The 18,387-nt window shown below is 36.2% G+C and overlaps 2 protein-coding genes across 3 annotated transcripts in view; one reads left to right on the top strand and one right to left on the bottom strand.

The window, feature by feature from the left end:
- Nucleotides 1-18,387, bottom strand: part of LOC145693301 (retinol-binding protein pinta-like) — a 159,827-nt gene that overhangs the window by 46,234 nt on the left and 95,206 nt on the right. Inside the window, exon 2 of the mRNA XM_081769160.1 lies at nt 1,303-1,460. Within this exon, the coding sequence (XP_081625286.1) occupies nt 1,303-1,453 (151 nt within the window). The 5' untranslated portion in view covers nt 1,454-1,460. The remainder of the gene's footprint in view (nt 1-1,302; nt 1,461-18,387) is intronic.
- Nucleotides 7,092-18,387, top strand: part of LOC145693302 (alpha-tocopherol transfer protein-like) — a 373,161-nt gene continuing 361,865 nt past the window's right edge. Inside the window, exon 1 of one of the 2 annotated variants that reach the window (XM_081769164.1) lies at nt 7,092-7,229. The gene's annotated coding sequence lies outside the window, so the exon portion shown is untranslated. The remainder of the gene's footprint in view (nt 7,230-18,387) is intronic. The other variant, XM_081769163.1, reaches the window with a different exon arrangement.

The following is an 18,387-nucleotide window of genomic DNA, read 5'->3' as shown; positions in this document are numbered from 1 at the left end:
TAGAATCATTCACATTTCTTATATGTGCTTTTACTTATGTGGCGTACTTCACTTTCTCAGGAAAATATGGCAAAGTATCACTAAGTAACACAAAGGATCTTAACGCATGAAACTCGTCCTTCTTTGAATTCTTTGAACCACCGAAATAATGTTGCTCGAGGTAATACACATTCACCGTAAGCTTGCTTGAGCTTTTCGTATGTTTCAGAGGCTGTATGGTTCAGGTGAAAACAAAACTTATTGCTCCATACTGTTGTTCTCGTATAACCTCCATTGTATACTTATATACAGCACATGGTGAGGCGAAATAGAAGCAGTGTCTAAATCACAGCTGATTACTCCCAACCTACCGATACGACAATGCTGCCACCTAGTGAGAGTATACATGAAACATAACTCTTTCAACTATCAAACGTGCCGGGTTTCGGCAACAAAGGAAACTGCGGTACAATAATCAGTCTCAGCCTTTGTTGATCAGTCCTCGTATTTATTCTCCAATTTATTTTCATATGGCTGACACAAGTATCCACAGTGTGGAAGAATGTGTTCTGGTAAGTGCATGGGCTAATGAACATCCATACAGCGGGAAAATCATGAAAGATGAACAACGGGGCTTTGCAACACATTCAATAAAGAAGCTCCGCCGAAGCGCACGACACAGCGATGACAAGAGAAACTTCTCTAAACTCGATTTATTATCAATAAGAAGAGAACATGTGTATGAATATTATGTGTATTTATTATGAATACACACAATATACGCATGTGTATATTATCACACATGTGTATAAGAAAACATGTGTATTTATTATGAATAAAAAGAAATCGACCATCAACACAACAAGAAACATGTGTAGCAGTGGCGGGTTTTTGTGATGAGATCTTCCCCCCCCCCAATAATAATAATAATTGTGGGAAAGATCCTGTGAACTTGGAATTCCAAAAACGACTATGCTGACACACATGAAGAAAACGAAAATCGCATTTTTGGAGTTACGTTCCTCTTTTTCTCATGCGACGAAGTGTAATAATGATTTTCCATTATTAACAGTGTAGTCTGTCAGAGATTTTGCTTAGAAACATTAGCTCACTTGTATCCAGATAGGTTATTTGTTTTCAATGTTCTTAAGAATTTTCGATTTAAAAAAAAAATAAAAATAAATAAACCTGGAATTAAACATTAAAGCATTTCTTTCTTCTCATTCTTGCACTTGTAATTAATAATGAGACCAAATTATGTGAAAATTGAACAACATTAGCCTTTAATAGATATACATTAATGTAATAGTATTTTATTCATACCTATATTCGAGGGTAAGTGTGGTTGCTTCTTCAACCATTTTCTGATGTATGCCAGATCCTTTTCCACTTGGTCCGGATCCTCTCCATGCTCTTTTAAAAGAAATTTCTTCTTTTCCTCAGTTAAGATTTCGAATAGTAGCGTATCACTCATTTCGAGTCTGAAATCAAAGAAAGTGCATTTTGTGTTAGTTGCAAAGTGACAACTAAAATACTCAATTAATTTATTGTGCTAATAACTTACTTCGTTGTGTGTTATGCGTATGGTGAATTATTTATTTTTGGTCAATATAAATGAATTATTAGAAGTATGATGCGTTACTTGTTAGAAATAATACTCCAAAATTGCTCTCATATCAAACGAGAGTAACCTATGAGAAAAATTAACCAAGCGACCTCAAATTTTGAATGCATTTATGTTATAAAATATGAAACAAAGGTATTGTAATATGGTATTTTTTTATTTTTTATTTTTCCAGAGTCTCTTCCTCAAACGGGATGTTTAAGCTCCAAATCCCACTATGAAGATTATGTGAAATGTCACGCACGCCACTATGAAATATTAAAATTTAGTTTCATTTACGTGAATAATCTTTCTACATGTTGCAGTGTACAAAAGTTTCAATTATTATTTTGTATGCAAATGTGTGTGACGCTGTGCATTGTAGAAGCAAAGGAAACTGCGTATCTTCTCTCATTAATTTCAATAACAAACTATCTCGAATGAAACACATTATATTTTATAAAAATCAAAGTGTTTACTAAAATCTCACAGAATATATGTTAGTAAAAATCGAGGAAGGGGCGGAATTCACTTCTTCATCATTGATTCATTACAACTACCAGCAATGCAGATGATTGTGAATTCTCAGACACCATATTCCACTCAAATCAATTTAGTCTTACGGAAGTAATAGTGAAACATACTGTTTTAAAATTATAGTGACGAATAGAAATAAAACAAATTCTCATTTTTGATTGACTTTAATGCCAATCATTAATATGAAAGCCCGAATAAACATATATCTTTTGTGTCAAAATCGACCAACTTTTACGAAGGTTATCGTGCATTATTTTTAAATGAGAGAAAGTTCAATCCATCGTTTTATTCTTAATTCATTTTAATAAAATACAGAAGTGATAGTTGGGAAGCGTGAAAGTAAATAGGATTTATATTGCTTTAAAATCAAATATATTATTTGTTGCACCCGAACCATTCACTCTGAATATTAGGGTAAAGGTACCGAATATGGAATACTTTTTGTTTCTTCTTTATTTCTCAGAAAAGTGTATTCCAGAATGAAAATATTATACATCATAATACTTGTGGTACCTTTGTAAAACAAAATACAGGTATTAAAGTTTGTTCCACATTATTGATTTTTTACAATATTACAAAATTGAAAGAAACTCAATTTCCCATATTAGGCACACCCCGCTCCTAATATGGAACACTACCTGTTCTTAAAATGGAATACTAGAACAAAATATGCGCATCTGCCTACAATGCGACATTTGGATAATTCGAGCATGGGCAATGCATTCGAGCAATTTATTTGCTTATTTAAGAAATAAATTTATTTATTAGTTCAAGAAAAGGAGCAAAGGCCCAACTCCAAGATCACATCGGACCTTAAGATAAGTCTACGAATTGGAAAGGACTCGATCCTGACCTCAGGGAAAGAACCATCCCGACATACGCCTGATAGGACTGAGGAAAACCACAAAAACTTCACACAGGATGGGTGGTCTGAGCAGGGATCGTGCCCATGATCGAATTATCCAAATGTCGCGTTGCAGGCATTGTAGCCTATATATCATATTTGGTAGGTCTATAAGAGAAGTGCACATAAAATTACATAGCATTCTTAAGATAAATAAAATATAAAACAGCAGAAATACCAGAATTTTACGTAGTACAAAGATAATTATCGAACTTGACTTGACTTCTTCATTATTAGGTCTATGTTTGTAAATTAGGAGTAGCTATAATATCTTTTAACTTGGAATAAGTATGTTTACTTGCTACAACCAATAATAAAAATAATAGAACGGGAATCAAACTACGTGCGACAAATAAAGTAAAAAAAAAAAAAAAACTATATAAAAGAGAAAGTTCAAACATACTGGATTAGCGTTTCTTATGGCGTCTAAATTTTGATACCAATTTTACTTAGCAGAACAATGGCCACACACATATTTTTCTCCACCTTTCACGGGAGACATTTCGTGGGATTACCTTTTATAAACTGGGCATTTTAACCAATCTTCCTCCCCTGCACTGAGCGACTACAATTTACCACAATGTCCGCTTTCCTCATCATCGTCAACATCATCAGTAGGATCACTTAAACTGTCACTACTTTCGTTCAAGTCACTCACTGATTCTTCGGATTAACTATTTAATTTGCAGTAGTGTGAAGTCCTTTTCTTTGGCTGTTTCGATTGGATTTTGTTGGGTGGGGCTTAGAAAGCTAAACATCTTTTTCATTACTTGCAATGATGAGGTAAAGGCCCGTTGTGATGAAGCAGAGGCAGTTTCTAAATCGTTTTTTTGCGGAGTACTCGTATGTACTTTTGAACATCTTGCTTTCGACTATGTGTGCTGCGATGCTGCGGCTGTAGTTGTGGTAGCGGACTCACTACTTCAATCGGTACTGTCGTGCTGTATTCACTTAACACTGTATACGACACGGCAGTTGAGACATTTGAACAAATAATTAATCTGTGAGAGTTTTATTCGAATTGGTTGATGTGAGCAGGAGTTATCTCGAGAAACAGACACACACAAACAGATACCCATATACAGGGTGTCCATAAAGTCTGGGCAAATAGGGAATTCTAGTAATTTGTTTTTATTTTTCCAGATTGAAGTCCAGATGACTGACTAAAGAAGAACGAGTCGAGTTGGTACTCTTAAGTGGACGAAAAGGATGATCGTATCGCAAAAATGAGCAAGAATTTAACCTTCGACACTCTCATTGTCAACCTATTTGTTTTACTGCCGTCGGGAAATTAATCACCAAGTTTAAAGAAACAGGCAGTATGTTGGACAAACCCCGTTCCGTGCTAGGACCTTTCTTCTTTGATGAACATATAACTAGTGTGAATTATCTAAACATGATGAGAGCCAAACTGATGTCTCAAATTGAGCGTTTGAGTGAGGGACTTCCAGACTAGTTTCAGCAGGATGGGGCCCCTGCCCATTTTGCTGCAGTTGTTAGAGATTGGTTGAATGACAATTTCCCTCACTGGATTGGGAGAAGAGGTCGTGTGTGAAGTGGTCCCCTCGTTCGCCAGACCTTTCTCCACTTGTTTTCTTTTTCTGGGATATGCTGAAAGAGAAAGTTTATTCGGTGAAGATTAGAAATTTAAAACACCTGACAGAACGCATTACCAATCGGTGTGCTGAAATCGACGGCAATTCAGACCTATTCCATCGACTTCACCTTAATCTTGCAAAGCGCACCAAATTATGCATTGAACAGCACGGAAATAATGTAGAAAATATTATTCATTACAATTAAATTGACTAAATTGTGCTTTTCCCCATGTATCCAGACTTTATGGACACCCTGTAGACAGACAACACAAATGCGAAACGTTTCGACTAGGAGACTTCCCTGACGCTCGGTCTAAAACAATGTCAGGTCTAATATAACTTACAATTCAGTTATTCTTCTTCACTTCTAGTTCACATACGTATGAACCTATTTAGGAATATTCCATATTAGGATCCTGCTGGTATTCCATATTAGGAAAATCGCCATTTTGGATAGTTACCTTCCTACATACGCTTACGTGATTCTCTGTGTACTGAATCTTTATGCCCTTATGGTACACTATATATGTAATCTAAATATCACAAACTCAACAATAATATATGCCTCTTTGCGTCTATTCAGCAGCCTGGAAATGTTCGTCCGAAAAACTCAAGTTCTTCAAAAAACTATTCTGCAACGAAAGGAAATGTTACGTTATCGTTCGGCAGCAAACCACTCATGCGCAGACGGAGGCTGACACAGTGCACAAGTTTACGTAAAGTCTATTCGGTGGCAGCACATAACAGACAAAATAGACTGGTATTTCATATTAGGAACGTATTCCATATATGGCGCACCCACCCTACTGTTCAAAATCGAGCCTAATCTAAAGCTCTCCTTGTGTACATACATCTTTTTTTTTTTTTTTTTTTTAATTTTGACCACCAATCAACGTGCGGTTACAACTTTTTAGTTTAACGTCCCGTGATTATGCATCTAGGCTAAGAGAGACGGACCTTCCAATACGCGCGCGGGCTACTATTGTAGCCCAGAGTTTTTGTTTTCCTTGCCGCAAAGTAATTCGAGATGCTTACTCAAAGGATGTCTGTGTACCTTTCTATCAACCATCATTCTGCGTGTTTAGTGTGTAGTCGAGCGTAAAATCGAAAGGAGCTCATTGTTATTCTGCTTGAAAGTTTCATGGGCTACATCTGTAGCCCGCGCGCCTATTGCTGTCACGAATGTTCCAAACCGTCAAACTTTTTTTTCATTATAGTTTGAGTGTTAATCACATGGTCAATGAGTTTGCAAAATGCCAATTCTGATTAGGAATGTTTTCTAGATGGCGATAGTGAACATTTTGAGAGCGCAGAAATGCATTTTTCGGACACAGAAATAGTGAAAATTCAGAAGATGTGACTGAGAACTCCGGGCTGCAGGAATCACTGATACCTGTTGATAACAGTAGTAAAGACAGTTGTGAAATAAGTTATTATGTACCAAAGGACAATTTCAAATAAAAAAAAAAAACACTCCTACTTGTAATACAGATTCTGTATTCGCACTCATGCTCATAATATTGTGCTTCGTTTTCCAGGACCTAAAGGTGAGGCTAGGTCTGTGTTGTCGCAGCCTAGAAGTGCATTTGAATATCTAGAAGTACTTTTAGATGCAAACAGTTTGAGACTTATTACCAATATTTACATTGACAGTGTTAGATTGAGATTTGTACTTAACCGTCATGCAAAACTTACAGACGAGACTGTACGTTCTCTTATTGACATTTTGACGCTTTTGATGAGTAGTCAATGCTTGAAGGAAACTGCATTGACCACTCATCACGTGTGTGCAGAACATGCTTAGAGGAACATGAATAGGGAAACATAAAAAGAAAAATATATGTGTGTAAATAGCACATGTATGATTATGCAAAATCGTAATCAAACTTTGATACCAGAAAATCATTATGCTCAAAAAGTATATGTTTTATGCATAATACGTTTATTTCTAAGGTTTGAAATGTTTTTTCAAAAATTATACTTAATTTTTAAAGAATTCTAACATACATGTTTACCATGAAGGAAAGTTTAAAGTGCGCCAGATTGGTCCATTTTTTGCTAAATAAAAATAACTTTTACAGTCTTATTCGTGTATCGCTTTTGAAACAATGAATGGTGTTGGTCTTATTTGTATATACATAGCTTTCAAAATAAACATATTTCTCAAATTGTGTATAAAAGCCTTAAAACAGTTTATAAATACAATTTTCTACAAGAAAGATATAAATATTAACAAACTAGGCAACATAATAAAACAAAAACAAATGGGCTACAGTGGTAGCCCGCGCGACTATCCACGTCACAAAAATCCACGCGCGTATTGCAGGGTTAAATGACGAAAGTGGAAAGAAACGAAAAAAAAAAAAAAAAAAAAAGAAAAGACACGTATGGAAGAGGAAGGGAATGACGATCAGTTGGGAATAGTGATCAGCCCACTTTGCCCTCTTGCGTAACCCGAGGAGAAGTCAAACTAGCGCTGCCATCTGCCTCTTATAGCAAGGTTTCTTGTGTGTTGTCGCGGAAGTTGTCAGAGTAGATTGAAGTCTACAGCGTGCTGAAACTTGTTTTTGTTGATTTTCTTATAAGGATCTGCATATTTCAACTCACGGTAAGTACAATTTTAAGTTGTAAGCTCTTGAAGTTACTAAGAATCGTAAATAGTTATATTTACGTCTAATGCACGACACATAGTTATATTAAAAAAAAAAAAAAAAAACTACGTTTTACTGTATAAACAGCTCAATTTTCAAAATGGCACAATGTTGGGAATGCCGATCAACGTGATCGGTTTACTATCATGGTGATCACCATTCCCAACAAACTTTTGGAATACTTCTCCAGCCAAAAATTATAAAAGACGCTAGACGTAAGGTAGGTAATACCAGGGGGTGTTAATCTGCGCTTCGTGAGTTCCCGCCACCCTTCGTGATGACGTATACAAGAGTACTGGCTCCGCTCGTGATACTCCTGCTTTGTGCTTGCTTTGCTTCCTTCTGCTATTACAGTTTTTTAGATTTTAAATTTAAAACATATATTCGTTGTAGCCATTTTTATATTTCATTAAATGATTGAGAAAAGACTATCTTCAATATATTGAAAATAAATTAGCCTTGCAAATTAAATAAACAAATGATAAACATTACTAAGAAGGCAAACTTACCTTGCATCTCAGTTGACGGATACTAAGATACAAGTTCTTTCGTTAAAACTAGGGATGGCCAAAATATTCCGGAATCCGGATTCCGGAAATTTTGTTTTCCGGAATCGGAAAATTTACTTTCCGGAATTCGGAAAAATTCCGGAATTCGGAAAAATTCCGGATTTCGGAAAAAATCCGAAATTCAGAAAAATTCCGGATTTCGGAAAAATTCCGGAATTCAGAAAAATCCGGAATTCGGAAAAATTCCGGAATTCGGAAAAATTCCGACATTCGGAAAAAATCCGGAATTTAGAAAAAATTCGGAATTTTTCCGATTTTACTTTCCGGATTCCGAAAAGTAAAAATACTGGAATTGGCCATCCCTAGCTAGTAGCTGTTAAAAGAGAAACACAATAATGAATATATATACTGTATTAGTTTCTTGTAGTTGGATATGTCTTTATCACTTACGTAGACAATTGCTACTGCAGTTATTTACTGCTTTATGAGGAAGGTCTTATTTTCACACACAAAAAAGTCGCCGGTATGTCTCAAACATTATCGCGTTCCCACCTGCAGCTGCTCCAAAGCACTGCAAATTACTTTTTAACCAGGCGAATCGCAGTGAAGGAAAAGAAATCTCAACAAATATTCTAATAACATTCGCTTATTGTCAACATACCTACAGTGAGCGCAGAAAGTGTTCGTACACCGTGCATACTTTATATTGGAAACAGCTAGCATGAGAACGGGAGGTGGAAAATATATATATAACCAGAATTAAGACTACACATTCATACATTTTATTTCTATATACAAGAGAAAGGCCAAACAAAGACAATCACTGTTTTGTTCAGAAGAAAAGAGAGAATTCCTTTTTTGTAAACGCAAAAAGTCACCGTACACTTCTGCTTGAATTAATGCTTATAAAGTATATTACGTTATTTAATATTTTGTGGGATTACCCTGTGCGTTAATGATTTTCTGTAGTCTTCGTGTCATTGATTTCACCTGTAGTAGTTCGTAGTTCTGTAGCTTCGGGACTGATTATGTCCCATTCTTCTTGAATAGCTTTTCTCAGGCCTTCTTTAGTAGAGAAGCTGTGCCTTCTGATTCTTGTCTCCAGAACAGACCATAGATGTTCTATGGGGTTCATGTCTGAGGATTGGGGAGGTGTGCGAAGCTGTTTCAAGGTATTATAGAGTAGCCACAATCGAGTATTTTCCGCTGTATGTTTGGAGTGTTGCCTTGCTGAACAATAAATTGTTTTCTGCGCACTAGTATGGAGATTTTCCTTTAATATGTTAATATACACTTTGTGGATCATCACTCCATCGATAAAGTGGAGACGACCCACTCCTGAGGCACTCATACAACCCCAGACGAGCACGGACCCTCCTCCGTGTCTTACTTTAGGGACGAGATTTTGAGGATTCATCAATGTATTTACCTTGCGCCATACCATACGCCTCCCATTGGATTCGATAAGATTAAATTTACTTTCGTCCGAAAATATGATCCTATTCCAGAAAGAAGCCTGATCCCTTATCTTTATACTCTTTTTCAAACTTTAGTCTCTTTATACGATTTGTCTTGTTCACCCATAACATTTTCCTGGCTATCCGACCATGATACCCTGCAAATATTCCGCACTGTACTGGCTGATACTTTAACACCGCGTGTTTCCAGATCCGTTGCCAATTGCACATCACTATTTTTTGGAACCTTTTTTCTTTACCTAATAATGTAACGTTTATCTTGTTCACTCAACACTCTTGGTCTTCCAGGTTTTTTTTTTTTTTTCGCACAGTGATAGAAACATTATACATCGCAATTATTGTTTGTACTGTTGAACGAGGCCTGTCTGCAAGGTTTGCTATCTTTCTCAAAGACTTACCTTTCTTATGCAATTTAATAATTACTTTTCTTGTTTCCTCATTTGTTTCTGTTCGGTTGCTTCCCATTTTGACAGCCCACCGTGCAGTTTTTTCACTCCTATTCACAACTAAACTCATTCTGTTATTCGTCATGCTATACAGAGGTGTATACTCAGGTGAATACTAGTGAACCCCAGTTGTGGTATCTTTGTTTCGTATTCGTACGTCAGATGTACGATCTCTTTTTGCGTCTACTCTATACACTTTCTACGGAATTTATTTACTTTCTGACCATTAAACTTGTCTTTGTGGTTCTTTATTGATATATTCATAAAGCTTAGTTTTCATTATTCATATTGTGTGTGTTATTACACTTCTTAAATTTTCTGTTTCTTTTTCGCAGGCATTCTCGTTTCAACAGCATAGGTGTACGAACACTTTCTGCGCTCACTGTATGTACAGTAAATACAAATTTACAATTTTTGACTTTACGAAGTATACAATGTAATTGTTCAATAATTAACATAAGCAGGCATTCATTAATTTATATTAATATAATAATTAATAAAACTAATAAGCGGGTGATTGATGACTCAGTGGTAGAGTTTTCATCTATGGTATTCTAACCCAGGACATGTGGGTTTTCGATGGCTAATTTTGTGTTCGAAACTTTTTCCGGTGGTAGGCCTACTCTTGGTTCCCTTTCTTATATTTGTTCCATCATCACTCATTAACGAATTTAGTTTATGAAAACTCTATAGCCATATATTCATTCTGTCCGTCAGTGAAACAAACAGTCTCAAGAACTATCTGATGGATTACCATCAATTTTGGCCAGGATAGCAGAGTCAATAGTTAAGAATCGAGTTCCCTGATGAATGTAATATTCAAATCGGAAGCGGTACAAATCAACCATTTCCGGTTTTAACGTTAATCATTATATAGTAAATATGGTAATAGATAGCGAGAAGCGGTTTCCAGTAATCGACATATATATAACATTCATGTAGATAGAATGTTACCCAATTTGTGCATCTGCTGAAAATAATGAGCTTAGATATTTAGAGAGCATTTTCCGCTTTAGAAAATGTGTGCTTGGTAAAGAATGTAGAGAATTAGCTGAGTCAGGCACGTAGCTAGAATATGGTAATAGGAAGGGGGGGGGTCTGTCACGAAATACTGTGGTTATTTCCAGGGGCTCAATCATTCTAAACTATTTTATTGGCAACATATATTGGTTCGTTTAGCCAAGATTTCTAATGGAGGGATGATATGAAATACTATGGTTACACACCAGGGGCTCGATCAATCTAAATATTTTACTGACAACATACCCATATTGATTGGTTAGGACAATAAAATGAGGATATATTAGTAAGTATTTTAATAAGAAGCTATGAAGAAATCTCGAGTAAAAAAATATAAAAAAGTATTGAAAAAGATATAGTCTTCCGAGGTCATTCGAACGGTGTCGAGAATTTTGCATCTGGGAAATTTGCGCCCTACCTCAAGAACAGGGAAAATTGCACCTGCGATGTACCTCCACCGGAAAGTTTGAGCCCTGCGAAATAAAAGAACCTATTGGAGCTTACGCATGTGCTCGGAGGGGCTGACATTACAGCATAAACAATCCTCCCCCCACAACCATGCCATTTGTGATTTATTTTCATTGTGGCTATATAAGGGGAGAATAAACTTCAATATAAGCCAAAAGAGCACAACGGATCAACGCAATCACTGCTTCTTCCAGAGATGATTTTGGGGGAACACTGGCCTCCCCAGAGCTCTCAGAGTGCCCCGTCGGAGAAGACCAAAATAATACGTCTATAATATAATAATAAATAGAATAGTACCAGCAGTGACCCCCTCCGGAATACTAAGTGTGCCCCCGGAACATTTTTTCTGAAAGAACGACTGAACGCAATTGTGTGTTTGAAGTGTAATTCCAGCAAGTAAACACACTGTACATAGTTTTCTTGATAATATTACTGAACTGATTTTACATTCACTTTACATTTTCTTTTCTATATTTTGTGTCCTAAAAAGCCAAACAACTCGCAAGGATTGTGAACAGAGATATCTGGGTAGAACCAAACAGCCTTTTGTAGATTAAATTATACTCTTTGATTATATTAATAAATAATTATATATCAGTCATTTATACTTTTATTGTAAATTTTGTAGTATAATGAAAAATTGTATTTGTATGGATTGCCCTTTAGTGAACTAAAATTGTATTTTTTTTTTTCATTTGTTCAGAATATTATAACGGATGGAGTAACTCACTGAGACGATGAGAGGCAAGCCTAGTTTAAGTGTGAGTGGAAGTTACTTTACACAATACAAAAATAAGTTGAATTGTAGGGCGCTAACATCCCAGTGCAAATATATAGCCGGTGCATTTTCCCCTTTTTGGGGGGTAGGGCGCAAACATCCCAGTGCAAATATATTGCGAGCGCATTTTTTCCTATTTTTGTGGTAGGGCGCAAATTTCCCGGGCGCAAAATTCTCGCATTCAAGGAAAATATAATGTCCGTGTAGTTGACAAGCCACTTATGTCAGACTCCAATTTCAACTTTAAACGTCGCTAGTGCTATGTTAGTGTTCGATAGTGACGCAAATCGTTAGTACTCCACAGATAACGTGTGCTTTTTAAATAATGGATATAAGTCTTCTAACTGCATGCCAACACGCCCACTTCTAAGAATCATCTCAAAAATGAGGTTAACCGTTAGAGCAAGTAAGTGCTCATTAGTGCCATTAACATTAGCGTTAATGCCTCCATCGTACGGCCCTTTGAGTAATAATAATACAACGCTCTTTGCTAGAGTCTCAATGCGTCCCTATATTCTCGCGAACATTCTGACATGGCCAAGTTAGTTACTTTTTATTATTTATTTATTTATTTTTTTTTGCAACTATTGTTTATTGCTAGTCTGCAGAGTAGTCCTTATATTAATATGCCATTGTCCTTGATAATCATTGCGTATTTACAAGCAGTTTGTTATTACTGTTAGAAGATATCAAAAAACAACAGATAAAATCTACTACTTAACGGTTCATATTTTTCTTTTACAGTACATAAACGATTAATAATAATAATAATAATAATAATAATAATAATAATAATAATAATAATAATAATAATAATAATAACAATAATAATAATAATAATAATAATAAGACTATTAAAGCATAAAAGTTATCAATTGCATCAGACTGGCAACAAGCGACGCATATTTTAACTTCATAAAAATTCGTTTCTCACGATTTTCTGGAAAACTACGTATGATAACATCTTCATTATGTCAAGTTGTTTATCTCAGTGTGGTATATGTCTTACCTCTGGACAATATCACAGTAAAACAAAAATTAAATATTAGGAGTACATCGTACTTTTGGACTACATCTCATTAGCCATGGGAAGATTGAGTAGTGTATACTTTAGGATGTAAGTTTCAGCTTAACTTGCATCATACATTCTTAGGATTACAGAAAGGAAATGTGTTCGTTTGCATTTGAACAAAATTCTTAGGATTACAAAAAGAAAAAATAATTTTTCCGAATTCCGGAATTTTTCTGAATTCCGGAATTTTTCCGAAATCCGGAATTTTTCCGAATTCCCGATTTTTTCCGAATCCCGTAATTTTTCCGAATCCCGGAATTTTTCCGAATTCCGGATTTTTTCCGCATTCCGGAATTTTTCCGAAATCCAGAATTTTTCTGAATTCCGGAATTTTTCCGAATTCCGGAATTTTCCGATTTTACTTTCCGGTTTCCGGAAAGTAAAAATTCCGGAATTGGCCATCCCTAGTTAAAACTATGTGTAGATTGTTCACAAGGTGTTCACAGGACAGAAAAAAAAATCTCTTATTGATTGTACGAGGAAATAAACACTGTTTTGGATGCAAAGGAAATAACACTGTTTTGCGTACACAAGAAGAAGCACTATTTTTCTGTACGCACACGAAAATACACTGTTTTGGACTATTTACACAGCAAACTAAGATTTTATACTCCCAGTTGATGATTTTGTGGACATGGATACTTCTTACTATTGCATTACGTAGAAAATTTATGGTATTTCATGTAGAAGTGGTAATAGAACACAGAAAAAACGCAGATCAGGGGGTTCTCATGTATACTATTACCCTTGTGTAAACTGTTTGGGTTGTAAACTGTAAACTGTTTGAATGCCATTTCCATCTTTCTAACTATTTTATAAAATACTTCATTTGGTTTATACAAACCACCACGTGATACTAAATCAATCCAGCTCCTGTCACTTTTACTAACAGGATGTAACTGATCAGTTCGACTTCCTAGACTTGAGTCAATATTGCGACATTTGTATGCTAAATATCCTGCTAAATAATATGGGCCTTCATGTGAACAATCCATCATTTCTGTGTCACATGAATCAAGTCTCGGAAACTGAATTTCAGCTGAATTATATTCACTTAACCTTGGACTTTCGCTTATGAAGTTCGAGAGTACTCTACTTACAATACTATTACCATCTTGTTCAATGACAGTATTCTCATTCAATCTCTCGGCACATTGGTCGTTTATTGAAGCCTCGCTACATTGATCTTTTGTTGGAACTTTTAAGGGTAAATTATTTACATTTACTCCAAGAAATAAGAGGCGTACCCTATTTTTAAATTCTGTTGGCAATGGGTGGTCATAAAACCCTCCCATGCCACGAAGCCTGGAAAAGAAATGTTCCAAAACATCTTGGTTTAATTTGGCTGTCAAAAGAAAATTTGTATTGTACTTCTTTTTCATCTCATCATACAGACCAAGAAGTGCATTCGATGACTGTATGATTCCTTGTTGAAATGGCAGCAGGTTCGTGTGACCACATACACGAAGGGAACTAATCGTATCTTTCATTGCGTTAATAACATTTTTTTGCAATTCGAAATGTACACCCATGGGCGGCGAAGTAGTAATGGCCCCGCTCTACCGCACTCTCGATTATCCAATTTGGGTCCCCATGGACCATAGTGAATGAATCCGGGATGCTTTGGCCCGGGATTACGTCACCTATTGAAATTTTGCTTATGCTTATTCAGGGGCCATGCACGATGGTACGAATGAGTCAGAGGTACCTTTTTCTCCTTACACATCAATCGTTACGACATCTAGTATCGCAATTTTGATCATGACATCATACCGTTGACTCGTTAGTTTCTTACGACATTCAAATTAACACATCTAAAATGTGATTCATTTACCTTAAACTTGATTGAAAAATGTAACACTCATCGATGTTACGAAACTGTCTTTGACATGAATCTAAAGTTGAGCTTTAAAAGTCCGTCAGCTGAGAAAAAAATGCTGATGTAGTATAAGCAGATTCTGCAATTTCACAATAACAAACTTCTAACAACGAGCAGAAATGTGTAGTAATGTAACATAATCTGTCCATGTTCTTTTCATACGTGAAATTGCTCGCACAGAAAATTAAAAACTTCTCAATGGGGCATGGTGACTCAGCTCTTATGTCTGACGTGTGAGGTCTCTGCTTCAATCCGCAAGCAAGTAAGTTTATGATGTTTTCTCATTTCATCATTTCTCATCATCGTTTCAAGGGGGCGTTAAAATTTTCTAACGTCAGCATCAAGAATCAAACTCGGGACCATTGCATAGTAATCAACACACGTGTACGGTCGCTTAGCTCTTGTCTCTAGTGTGTGAGGTCCCTGCTTCAATCCTCAGTCAAGGAAGTTCATGTTTTCCACCATTTCTCATTACCATCGTTTTCGCGGAAACATTAAATTCAACATTCCCTAAACTAACACCAAGAATTGAACTCGGGACGATTGCAAGGTATCCATGTTCACCCCTGAAGCGGAACAAAATGGATCACAAAGTACTTATCAAATTTAAGGAAATAATTTTAAGTATGCCTCCATATAACGTAATAAGGCTCCAAAGGAAACGATAACTCCCAAAAGTAAATCATTGTACTCTATTATACAACGAAAATGTCTCGTGAAAGATAATAGGATAAGTTAAAAAACGTCCAAATTTTAATATTTTTATAATCATCAAAGAGTACGAGGTGCGATACTCCCCTCCCCCCCAATTCCTGATGTAAATCAATGTGATCTTATGTGTCCTGAGTAATCCCTGCCCTTGAGTAAACATAAGCAAAATTTCAATAGGTAATGCAATCCCAGGCCAAAACATCTCTAACTCATTCGCTATGGTCCATGTGTGGAGGGTCCCAAAAGTGAAATAGGGTTACCCCGACGTCAAACAATCACATTACCTCAAACCAAATACCTCTACTTCATTCGCACCAGTAAGGGAGGTGGTGGCTCAATGGTAGAGCGTTCACCTCTGCTGTATGTGGTCCCTGGTTCAAACTCCACGAAATAGTTTTGTGGTGGACAACATTATGCTACATTTTCTCCCACATTTTCATTCATTTCTTATCGTCTCCGTCTCCTTTAGCCTAATCGTGTGACGTAAAACTAAAGATTCCATTTGCACCAGTGTTAGTCCATATCATCAAAGGGATAACAATCCGAACCGCATGAGCTTCTTCCGGGAATCGAACCCTGGTCTCCCACGTTAAAGACGCACACGCTAACCGGTTAGCTACGGAGGAACTCCAAAGTTTTCGAGTTTCATATTAATACTAATACTAATTTATACTATTACTGGGGGTCTACTAATTCATACTGTAAAGATCATCAATAAAAAGATCAAACCTTGTTTTGGTAATTTTATACCCATAAAAGGGAACGAAACAAGCCATCATAAGCTCCAAGCTAAAAATCCCAGTTCAGTGACGTCAAACGAATATATTAGCTCGAACCAACTACCTCTAATTCATTCATACCAGTAGAGGTGTGGTGGCTCAGTGGTAGAGCGTTCACCTCTGCTGTATGGGCCTTTAGCCTAACCGGCATAATCGTGGGACGTAAAACTAAAGATTTCATTTGCACAAGTGTTAGTCCATCTCAAAGATATAACAATCTCCAAATTTTATGCCATAAAAGGGAACAAAAGCATTCGTAAACCTGTACTATTTCATAACGTAATGAATCATCAAAACCATATTTTTAGTAATTTTAAAGAATCATCATGACCACTGATCCAATACTCCTAATTCAATGACGTCATAGCATGGCCAAGGTACCTCTGACTCATTCGTACCATCGTGCATGGCCCCTGAATAAGCATAAGCAAAATTTCAATAGGTGACGTAATCCCGGGCCAAAGCATCCCTGATTCATTCACTATGGTCCATGGGGACCCAAATTGGATAATCGAGAGTGCGGTAGAGTGGGGCCATTACTACTGGCGATTAGGGGGGGCAAAGGGGGGCAGTTGCCCTCCCACTTTTTTGAAATGACCCATTAATGTATATAGTTTCATTTGGAAATATTAAGTTTTTGTATGTATTAATGGTTCATAGAATAACAATTGTGCCATAAAATATTTGCCGTCCCGTGAGTATGTATTGGTTATCTTCCGATTCAGTTAAGAAAGCTACAGGAATTGCGTTTTAATTACCACGAAAAATGTCTCAAAAATTAACCTATTGGAGCGCCATAATTCGAGTGCATTTTCATTCTTCTTACAAGAGCTCAATATGTTAGTCAGCCGCTTTGGTACAAATTACGACAACATTTCGTACAAAAAAGAAGTCCTTCACAACCTGTAAATCACAAGTTATTCTTTAATTGCACAAAAATCGAAAGTTCCTAAAATGTCTTTTCATCTTACTAATACTAAGGAATATTATGATTTGATTTTTTTTTTAGTTTAACATCCCGTTCAGCAGCGAGGCTATATGAGACGAGGATCTAGTGATTAACGTGGAATACGAACCACATGAGCTCCCGCCAGGAATCGAACCCGGGTTTCCCACGTCAAAAGCGCGGCAATGTTTGCAGTATAATTTACGAGTTTAGGGGTGTATATATACAATTTTGTATATACAATTAAAGTTAGTGAATTCAACATAATTCTATATTTTAGGATTATTTTGTATAACTGGAGTGTTCTAAGTATTGTTGAGTTTTGATGTAGACCTACGTATTGCAAGAAAATGAAAACTGTACATGCAACGAACATGCTTCGGGAAGCTGCAAAAGTACTTCTTTAAATGTCGCAGCATATACTTCTAGTATTTACTATCTTTCTAAGAGTAATAACATACATTTAATAGCATGTGTGGAATTAAAAATATAAGTTGTCCATTAATCCCCGGTTTCAATGTAACTTTTGCAAAACAAGCCTCATTTTTCATTACTATTCGATTAATATTATTTTTTCTGTTTATTTGTTTTGCAAATTTGTTATTAAATAGGCCCCTAATCTGATCACACAATTTTCCAGACAGAATTTTAAAATGTTCTTGAGCAAGGAATCAAATCTCTTCTTACACCTTCGTTGTTTAAGAGTAAAAAGGGCTAGTATCTACTTGCGTTGCTCTTGCCAATTTACTTTTAAAAATATGAAACACGATATACGGGATTTTAACTGAAAAAGAGAGTGTCCTAATAGTTATACAACCTTTCGTCAAACAAAATGTTAGAAGAAACCAGGAAAACTAACATTGATATACAAATATTGCGATCATGTCTTGCCCCCCCCCCCACTTTTAACGTCCAACCGCCGCCACTGTGTACACCGAAAGCACTTTTCAATTTATCGATGGAATTCTGTTTAACGTGCGAGTTCATGACATCAAACCAATCATTGGTAAGTTTGAAAAAGTCAGCAGC

This window comes from Thermobia domestica, chromosome 8 (genome assembly GCF_964235325.1).
Source record: "Thermobia domestica chromosome 8, izTheDome1.hap1.1, whole genome shotgun sequence".
Taxonomy (NCBI): domain Eukaryota; kingdom Metazoa; phylum Arthropoda; class Insecta; order Zygentoma; family Lepismatidae; genus Thermobia; species Thermobia domestica.
Note: the sequence above shows the minus strand (reverse complement) of the source record. Positions and strands in the feature narration are given on the sequence as shown.